Below are 10,786 nucleotides of genomic sequence, written 5' to 3' on the forward strand. Positions count from 1 at the left end.
AATTGATTAAGTTGTTTGTTTCTTCTTCTCTATTCTGATCTGAACTTCTAAATCGCTTGGCTTGAGCGGCATGTACAAGCCCTGATTAGGATTGAGAGGAGAAATTGAGGGATTTACCTAGGCATTCCATTGCATTCCCAAAGAAAAACTCTAAAAAAATTAGTTTTAATTCTTAGGAGATTGAATTACCCCATTTCAGTTCTGAATTACCAAAGTTGTAAAAAAAAAAACAACCCAAACTCCAATTAAAAATTCCCTTTTAACCTCTCTAATTGACCTCTTGGATCCTTTCATTAGGATCAAAGAAGCCAATTTAGAGCCCCATAATTCTTCTACTCATCTCACCTCTTCTACCCCCCCTTTTTAAACTCCTCTTCTAATTAGGGTGAGTTGATCTTCATTGAAGATCAAATTCACTCCAATTAGGATTAAAACACCAAAAAGATCATCGAATTGAATTTCTTACTCGCTTCCCTTGGACGACACTCGTACTTATCACTATACGTCTTAAGTGGAGTTCTTATAAATTTTATTGCATAAGCCAAAATCCACAACGACAAGGGCTAAAAATTGCGTAGTTTTTACCCCTATTTTCGGCTTAATACCAGGGGCGGGGGTGAGTAGGGGTGGTGGCGGTCATCAGCGAGAGAGGGCGGCACGACGGGGGAGGGGGGGGGGCGCGGGCGGCCGGGTGGAGGGGGTCGTGGGCGGCGGGGAGGGATGGGGTGTGGGGGCGCGGGCGGCCAGAGGGAGGGGGATGGAAGGTGGAGAGAGAGCAGTGGCCGGGGGAGGAGCGCGGGGTGGAGGAGGGGGTGGGCGGCGCCAAGGCCGTGGGGGGTGGCGACAGCGGGGGGAAGAGGGTGGGGGCGCGGCAGAAGAGAGCTGGAGAGAGGCGGCAGCGGGAGGGGGGAAGGGGGGGGGGGCGGGCGCGATCGCCAGAGGGGGGGGGGTGGCACCTTCACCGCACAACCGCACAACTGCACTGCACAACCGCATGAGCGCGAATCGCTCGCATGGTTTGGACCATCCCTAGCTATGCTTTAGAGATTGATGGCACAATCCGATGTATATTATGTGGCAGTCGAGCCAATCACACTACCATGTTTATTTAAGTTCATTGAATAAAATATTTACGTTCATTATTATTCCATGTGATGTTTATAATGAAGTCTATGAATACGTGCAATGACTTAGTGAATTATGATGAGATCATAATACAGTGATGACTAGTCTTTAAAAATGTATTCTAAATATTCATATTCGATGGATAGTTCAGACGGACATCGAATTATCCGGATAGAATAGCACTAGCTGATCCTGTGGCTATTATTGTGGCGACACTAAGGACAGATAGTGGGTGCTCTTTGGAGAAAGAGTTCACTGAATTGATCCGTATGAATCCCTGAATGGTATCATACCTAAATGTCAATCAGGTTGATTCAAGTCACAGTTGTATAAGTGATCCACTGACCTGAGACACCAAGGACATCTCGTGAGTGGGCGACTATGTTTTGACTATGACTTATGAGCTTCTAATCATGGGCTTGAAATAAGTTATAAATCGTATGTAGTAAGAAGCTTACAGAGATGATTGAGTGGTCAAGATGGGATCATCTACCCTCGGTATAAGAGGATATTGACTCAAGGAAGACGATGCAGAAAAATCTCTGGCCAGGGTAGTGAGGATATTGGAGAAGGCGTTCTCCAATGATCCCCGTTACGCATTAGTATTAATCGAATGATGGATTAGGGTTTGACGATAAACCATACCCTAAGTCATTTGAGAGTCTCGCGTGGATGATGGATTATACATATTCGGTAACTGATGACAGTAAAGGTTCCATGAGAGAGTTCGAGACTACTCGGTATCTTCTAGAGTACAAGGTGTAGCTTGACACCCCACGTGTTGAAAACTTAACCTATCAATTGAGTTAAATCAATCCTTATTTAATTAATCTACATGTTGATATAGTTAATTAATAAGGTTGGTCAATAAATGTTATTGAGCCACTAAAGTTATTAACTAGAATGATACATGGGCCTAGAGGGTCGCACTTAGTGGATATATTTTACTTGATAGGGTTTTTGAGAAAAACCTTGAGTGAAATATAAAGAGGGAAAGGGGTCTCATTTTAAGCACCCATGCAAGCCTCATTTGAGAGCCCCTCCCTTTCTTCATTCTCTACATCAACCAAGGAGAGAGTCTCTAAGAAGAGTTGAAGAGGAAGAGGTGGAGATCTAAGCGCCAAGTGATCACCTGGATACTTCTAGAGGCCGGACACGTGAACAGCTTCAGAACAATCTCAGAGCGGAAAAGTCAAGGGTGGAACGAGTTTCCCAAAAGGTACATTCAATATATTGATTTTAAAGATCGATTGTGAATTGATCTACACGCTTCCGCATCCATGGAATGTGTTTTCCATGGAAAACGAGGCCACCGAACCCAACACAATCGAGCATTCATTGAATACAACGAAATGGGAGATATTGGAGTATTTGAAGTGGAAAGATGATTCCATCGCGGTGCAGTGCTACACGCTAGCTTCCATGTACAATTTGTTGCAGAGGCACCATGCAGATATGGAGTTGAGGCCGATGCTACTTCATCTGATGGATTTATTTTCTGAGAAAATTATGACTCAGAGATATAAGATAACAAATAGTGTATTTAGAGCTTAGATGGCCGAGTCTTCATTAGTAGAGAGCCATGTAATGAAGATGATTGATTGGATAAAAAGGTTGCATCGCAAGGATTTGAACTTCCCCTTGAGATGAGCACAAGCATTATTATTAAGTCCTTACCTTACTCATTCTGCTAGTTAATTTTTAACTTTCACATGAACAAACTTTAGAATACTCTGCCTGAACTCCTGTACATGCTTACCACTACCAAGGGAAACCTTCAGAAAAGATAAGAATTAAATGTAATCAACTCCCACAAAGGAGGACAATGGTAAAAAACACACATGCTTCCACCATGGGATGAAGGGTCACTAGAAGAAGAAGCATAAGATAGCTTGAAAGAACCATGTTGATGTTTGATGCAGCTATCTGATAGATACTTTTATTGTAGATATCCTACATTATGGTATTGGATACTGAATGTGCCTTTCATATCTGCTATCGCTTGGAGTTGTTGACAAGTGGGAGGAAGTTGAGTAAAGGTGAGGTAGATCTGAGGGCAGGGAATGGCACAAGAGTTGCTGATACCTTGTGGGGATTGTGAACCTCAAGTTTCAATCTAGAGATGTCTTGTTTCTAGAATACTTCTATTATTTTTCTTGCATGATAGAGAAAATCATTTTTTTAGCATCTTTATCTATCAAATAGGTACTCATAAACTTATGAATTAAAAATTTTGATATTCTTGAATTAAATATGAACACCTTTTATGTGAAGATCAATTAGGAATTCGAATGACAATATTTTTAACAATGTTTAATTAAATGACTGATGGTTGACCCAAAAACAGAAACATTGCATTGGTCAGTGTTTTTAACTGGTCAGACTAGTTTGAATCGATCTCAAATTTGGGGATTTGATCATACATTAAGTATGGGGTTGACCATACGAGTTTGGAGTCAAAATGAGTCTGTTGGACCCATTGTCCTTATATGCCAAGTCAACTATGTCCTGGTATTCCATAGGCATAGGTAAAATGTGCATGTATGTGATTTTCCAATGCATCCTAAACTCACTAAACATGGTTTTAATTTGTTGTATCATGGGTTGGGAAGAGGTTGACCATGGAGAGGTCACTGGTCGACCGAGTGCATGGTTGACCAAAGTGTAGGTGGACTTCATAGGTTAAATTCATCAAAGTTCATACATTAACTTAAGGTGAATGACATTCAATCATAAAAATAACTGATGTAAGGGGAAAAAAAGAGGTTCCTGAATTGGGATTGGGTTTGTCAACGAATTAACTGCACGTGGACATGGCTCATTCTTTAAAGTAGGAATAAAATCAAATTGAAATATATTATGATTGTACTTTTTTTCTTGGTAGTAATAATATTATAACATATTCATGTTCTTATGAGAATCACTTGGTATATAGGCCTTAGGACCAACCTCTGGGGTAGGCCTTAGGACCAACCTCAAGATTGGTCCAAGCACATCTGTAGTAACCAAGTTGGAAGAGGTGGGAATTAGAAGATTCATGTTTCTGATAGAATATCTACTTAAAATGGTTAATTGTGTTTTACCCTCATTCATGGGGCCAATGCCTTAGTAGACATGGTCGTTCGGTTCGTTCTGTGCGAATCTGCGTGAATCTATGCGAACTGTGCGTTCTGTTCGATTATCCGAACAGAACAAAATTGAATTCCCACATAACTTCGCACAGACCCCCGTGCGATTCATTTTGTGCGAATTGTGCAAATTATTTTTTAGAGATTTTTTTATAAAAAACTCGATTCTTCCCTATCTCAGTCAGACTCTGTCTCTCTTTGGCCCGTCCTTCCCTGAGTCAGAGTCATGTGATGCGAAGGCTAAGAAAAAGAGAGAGAGAAGGCTGATCTCCTTCGTTAACCCATGACCAGCCGAGGCTGAGGAGATCGACACCTGTCCCCGCAGCGACGAGCGGCAGCTAAAAACGACAAAAGACTGGTACTTTTCGCTCGCCCACTTGCTCTAACCATCGACCTATGTAGTTATTTTTTGTTTAATTTCTCCTCGGGATGTTCTTCGCCTTGGGGGAATGGGGATCGCAGTGAAAGGATGATGATTCTTGGGATCTGGAGCTTTTTGGGTCCTTTAGAAAGACGATATCTTCATTGAGGAAGTAGAGAATTTACCCCCCTTTTTTCTCTCCGGAAATGAGGGTGAAGGGGAGGTCGAATTGTGGTCGAGAGTTGGGGGGAATTCTGTTATCTTTGTGATGAATTTTAAATTTCGTGTTTTTTTTGTTGGAATCTTCAGATATGGTGGGAAATCGGTTGTTCTGCGAATTGGGTTTGTTTCTGCTGATTTTGCGGTGCAGATTAATTTTTTTTGTTGTTTTTGTTCTTTGATGGTACTTGATATGATTGAAACAGAAATATTTAGTTTCTAATACTCTGTCTGCCCATTTTTTCCTTTTCTTCTCCTGTGATCTGAATCAGGGAAACAAGAAAGAAGGGCTGGGGAGTGAAGATGAATATAGATAGTTCACTAGAATAAGGTTGAATCAGGAACTCAAGAGGAACATAGATTAGGAAAATTTTCCATCCGGGTTTCAATATCTCATCGTGAACTCTTAAAGCTATGGGATCAGACGGCAAGGATCATCCGACAGCAGGACCTCCAGCACTAGCCAGGCAATCTTCAGTCTATGTTCTGACCTTTGAGGAATTTCAAAATTCACTTGGGAGTCGAGGCAAGGACTTTGGTTCAATGAACATGGATGAGTTCCTGAAGAGCATCTGGAGAGTTGAGGAGAATCAGACGGCCCATTAAAATTTACATCACGTTACATGCCCATTAAAAACTTGTTATTAGGATCATTTGAATTACCAATATTATTTATTCAATGTTAATGTTCCTCAATTCAGTGCAACTCTGCCACAGCTTGTATGGATTTTATTAATTTGAGAATTTTGTGAAATTTTTTATTCGATGTGCGAATTTTGTTCTAATTGTGTGAAGTGTTGTTGTGCGAATTGTTCTAATTGTGCGAATTTGTGCGAATTTTGCGAATTTTGTTCGGTTTGTGCGAACTGTTCGAACATCTGTTCTAATTTTTGCACAAAAAAGGAACAGAACAACGAACAGACCCCTGTGCAGTTCGTTCGTGGGAATTTTTTGTTCGTTTAAAACAAACAGAACAGAATGACCATGTCTATGCCTTAGTAGCCTAGAATATTGATAAGGCTGCAGCGACAGAGTGAATTTATGAAGGGGATATCCAGAACTAATCGGTGATTGGCCTCGATCCCTAAGAATAATCACTTTGTCGCTTTGTCTCTTACCCCAATTCCTTTTATAGGATTGCATGCACGTCAAATTGAAATGCCAATAACTCAAGAAAAACTTTTAGAGATCACTTCGAGTGTATGTAGGCCTATATACCCTTCCCCCAACAAGTAGAAGCTAGAGTATAATAGGCTGAAGAATGATGAGGAGAGCATTGATCGTCCTGAAAAGTATGGAGGTCCAAAAGATTCTAAATTGTATTTCGATGTGTATTAATTGCTAAAGAAAATTACCTCACATAAGCCCAAGATCATTGCGAGGAATGAAATTTGTTCACAAGTTCCTTCTATATCGTGCGTAATAGCCGTGTACTATGAAGCTTTGGGTGAAATTGAAGAGTTCTTGATGTGGGATGAGAGGAAAAGACTCATGCTTACACATCAGGCACATTTTTCAGTGTCTAATGATGGGAATAAGCTAGACAAGTTAGAAAGGCGCCGGAAGCAAAGGACAATTACATCTTCATCAAGCTTTTCTTGATTCTGGTTTTCTTTATTTTTATCCTTCCTTTTATTTTTCTTTAAGCTGTAATCTCCCCCTGTTTGTTTGAAGAGTTATAACGCTTGAGTCGCGGGTAACGATCCAAGCCAGCCAACTAGTCTTATACAAGCTTTTCTTGATTGGCATTCTGTAACAAGTGGAGCCGGAATGCAGTTCTTATTCTTCTTTCTCGTCGGTTGCTTTCTCTCTCTGTCTCTCTCTCTGTCTCTATATATAAATATCTCTTTCTTTCGGTCTCTCTCTCTCTCTCTATATATATATATATAAATATATATCTCTTTCTTTCGCTCTCTCTCTCTCTCTCTATATATATATAAATATATATCTCTTTCTTTCGCTCTCTCTCTCTCTCTCTATATATATATATAAATATATATCTCTTTCTTTCGTTCTCTCTCTCTCTCTCTATATATATAAATATATATCTCTTTCTTTCGCTCTCTATCTCTCTCTCTCCTTCGTGCTTGCTCAGTCAGGGTCTACATCTGAAAACCAGATGTTGATAGAGCACCATAACGAGTTAATGAACAAGAGTATTATTTTTATATTTATTACGCAGGACAGTAAGTTCTAGATCTACTATGGAAGATCTCATTGTGGAAATTGCCGATGACTTGCATCAGTTCTCGACTGTTCAGTGCCTCTATTAATCACGTATAGATGAAGAGAGAGAAAAGAGAGAAAGTAAGGGACGTAAAGAGAATAGAAATACAAAACAAGAAGAGAATTAAATTCATAGAACTTTATTTGACGTTTGTGTTTCTTAAACTATAATTTTGTGTTTTTATTTATAGTATTTTACGAGAAGTTGAATGGATGTAAATTGCCATTGTCGTAAGAATAACGCTTAGCTGGTTTCGAAACGGTTTCTCGATTTGTTGCTACCCTTGCTTGAGATGTCGTGTTGTAATACACAAATGATTCTTCCGAAAGGCTCGCTTTCTTGATGTCCATCTTTGTCTGATCTACGATTAGCTTGCTGTGTGCGTTTCATGCAAGTGTCCCCTACATTTGTACTATTCCCACCTTTTCTGTTTCTTTTCTCTCCATTGAAGTCTGCTTTTAGGTTAGTACTTTTTTTACCCAGCCGTTTTAAAATATTTTTAAGAATCCGTAAAATTACGCGATAACTTAAAAATCTGATTAATTTTCTTTTGTTAGTTTCTTTGTTAGTACCAACCTGAACTTGTAGAAAAACCAGTTCCTATGCATCTATATTCTAAAATATCCAGTCGATGGCAAGTTTTTGCGCAACGGGCCGAGTGAGACTTCTTTCTCATGATGTGGATCAGCACGTCGAGAGAGAGAACAAGATTTAGTACCGAATATCGCCTAGACTTTTGATCTACTGTTTCCACTTAAATAAACTAATTTACTTGTAATGATGTGGAACTAACAAGACACTGTTTCGTTTTTTTTCTTCCGTAAGCTTCTTGTAAAGCAAAACTGATTAGTCTTCACCGTCTCTCCGGCGCTGGCTCTCCAGCGTCAGGTTCAAAGTTGCACTGTGTCACGAGGACTGCGGCTGCAACTCTATTTTTAAGTCTTCTCCAGAGTTTGAAACCTCATTTGCTAGACCACCTCGCTCATTTCCTTCTCCAAAACTATGGTTGAGACATCGTCCGCTGCAGAGATGTGGGAAGCGTGGGTGGGGTCTGCGTATGCTAAGGTGGACAAGAACGGGTTCCTGGGCTACTTGCCAAAGATTTGCCTGCCCAGGCCAAATGCAGACGAAGATCCCCTCGCCGAACTGGAAACGTTTGATGGCCCGGGCCCATGGGACAGAACCTCGTTAGAGATAGAGGTAGAGGATTCCCAAACCCTTCGGACTGCAGATGGCGAACCAGTCCGGAAGAAGATGCTCTTGTTCTCCGGCAACGACTACCTCAACCTGAGCTCCCACCCCGCCGTATGCAGGGCGTCTGCCAAGGTTATTCACCTGCTTATTTTACCGACGTTTCTTACCATCTTATTTTATGCTTTATTAGCCGGTTAATGCTCCTCTAAAGAAGGAACTATCATGTAACATGATGTTTACTCCCCTCTATGTTTTATGTTCTGTAAGAGAAGTCATTTTGTTTGTTCCTTGAGTGTTGATCCTCCTCTCTACCTCTATACGGGGAGTTTACGAGTCTATCACAAGTCTTGTCTACCTAACAGTTTATTTAGGATACAACTGTAGAAGTAGATAAATTCTAGAGAACGAAGACGAGAAACAGGAAGAAACTTCCACACACCCTTCAAATATGACCGGAAGAAGCACTTCTTACGAGTGATTACAGAGGGTATTTATAGAGAAGAACGGCAGTTTTCCCATCCGAATGTGCGCGTAAAATCGCTGAAATTTTTTCGATCTGCGGCTAAGAGCATCTCCTTCTCCATGTTTAGGATGATTTAACCTGTCTCCATGACCAGAATCATCGCTATGCTTTATGCTTCTCATATGATGGGGATCTAAATTCGTTGTGTAGGCGGCCCTCGCATATGGGATGGGTCCGAGGTCATCGGCCTTGGTCAGTGGCCAAACGGAGTACCATCGGCAGCTCGAGATACTCCTGGCGGAGATGCACCAGAAGAAGGCCTGCATCGTGGCGCCCACCGGATTTGCCGCTAACACGGCTTTCTTTTCGACCCTGGGAGGCGTCGCCACTCACAACGCGGCATCGAAGAAGTTGGTCGCGCCGCAAGAGAAGATTGCTGTCTTCTCTGACGCCTTGAACCACGCCTCCATCATCGACGGACTTTGCTTGATGGAGCGACATCAGCAAGCCGTCGTGTACGTTTACAGGCACAGCGACATGGCTCATCTCGACGAGATACTCTCAAGCTGCGACCTGGAGAAGAAGGTCGTCATCACAGATAGGTGCAAACAAAGAGATGGTCATCTGCTTTTCCCTTCTCTTTGCTCTCAAGCTCTCTTTCTTCTTGTGACGCAGTTTGTTCAGCATGGAAGGGGACTTCGCGCCAATTCTCGAGCTTGTGCAACTAAGGGAGAAGCATCGGTTCCTACTCGTCGTGGATGAAGTAAGTTTAACGCCTCTGTGATGTCGCCTTGTGCCTAAATCGAGACTAAATAGAGCGGCTTTTCAGGCCCACACGGCATTTGTCTGCGGAAGGAACGGCGGTGGCATTTGTGAAGTTTACAGGATACAAAATCAAATCGACGTTATCGTGGGGACGTTGAGCAAGGCAGGTGGATGTCTTGGTGGGTTCATTGCATGCAGCGAGAAATGGTCTAACTTAATCCGCTGCGTGGGCCGCTCTTACATTTTCACTACTGCATCGCCTCTACCCATCATCGCTGCAGCATACAGTACAGTATTCTCTTCAACTTTCTTTGTCAAACAATCACCGGCCAGCCAACCTTGTTGATGAAATTTTTGTGTACCCAATGCAGCTGCTGCAATGGTGGCCAGAAAGGAAGGCTGGCGCAGACAAGCCGTCTGGAACAGAGTTCATGAATTTGTGGCCTTGACGAACCACCCCGCCACGAGCCCCATCGTTTCATTAGTGGTAGGCGATGAGAACGCGGCTATTCTTGCCAGCAAACACATGCTCGAGAAAGGCTTTCACGTCACAGCTATCCGCCCACCTGCAGTTTCACCCGATGCCTGTCGGCAAGTTTTTTAGCTTGTTGTTTATGGAATATTCATTTTTTATGGTCATGTTTCAGACTGTCAAGTGACTCTAAACTGACGATCCGTGTCATATTTCAGGTTGAGAGTTACATTGACTGCTGCTCATACCAAAGAAGACCTGAGGGGACTGGTGACCGCACTCGACCAATGCATTCCTGGACTTGTCCCCCAAGTGGATCGAGTTCCCGCAAGGCTCTGACTTATATATTATTTATAACTACATCGAATGATAAGCCTCCTCCTCACATGCCCAACAATTGGAACAACTACTGCATTTGACAGATGAATGTCCATGTATTATGTTCATCAAAACTGTGGAGCTTAATTGTTTATTTTTCGTTAATATTGTCTTATGGGTATGAATGTTAAATAAATGTGAAAACAGTAGTTGAAATCGGTTGATGATATTTTATGTTTCCTGATTCCTTAAAATGTTCACAATGGTCGTGACTTGTTATCAGTTCCATACTTCCTCGCCTTTTATACATAGCTTCATATTATCATATTAACCCAATATAATGAATACAAAAAATTTACGCATGAATGCAGTAAAGTAATGTAATGGACTTTCTCATGGGAATCTACAATTGCTTTCTATTTATGAATACTTATGAAATTAATGACATGTATTTAATAAAAAAAATTACCAGTCGCAAAATACACTTTTGTGGTCTTTAATGGAAATATTTAAT

General features: G+C 41.4%; 1 protein-coding gene and 1 long non-coding RNA gene across 2 annotated transcripts; both read left to right on the top strand.

Moving 5' to 3' along the window:
- Nucleotides 1-4,633: 4,633 nt before the first annotated feature.
- On the top strand, nucleotides 4,634-5,603 carry LOC144704892 (uncharacterized). Its single transcript, XR_013581924.1, has 2 exons — nucleotides 4,634-4,978; nucleotides 5,106-5,603. It is a non-coding gene; the product is annotated as an uncharacterized LOC144704892 (long non-coding RNA).
- Nucleotides 5,604-6,886: 1,283 nt separating this feature from the next.
- On the top strand, nucleotides 6,887-10,437 carry LOC144704886 (8-amino-7-oxononanoate synthase-like). Its single transcript, XM_078577461.1, has 6 exons — nucleotides 6,887-8,386; nucleotides 8,928-9,319; nucleotides 9,393-9,480; nucleotides 9,547-9,769; nucleotides 9,854-10,073; nucleotides 10,173-10,437. Exons 1-6 carry the CDS (start codon nucleotides 8,063-8,065, stop codon nucleotides 10,291-10,293), a joined length of 1,368 nt encoding a protein of 455 aa, XP_078433587.1. The 5' UTR covers nucleotides 6,887-8,062; the 3' UTR covers nucleotides 10,294-10,437.
- Nucleotides 10,438-10,786: the final 349 nt, after the last annotated feature.

Source organism: Wolffia australiana, chromosome 1, assembly GCF_029677425.1.
Source record: "Wolffia australiana isolate 7733 chromosome 1, ASM2967742v1".
NCBI lineage: Eukaryota > Viridiplantae > Streptophyta > Magnoliopsida > Alismatales > Araceae > Wolffia > Wolffia australiana.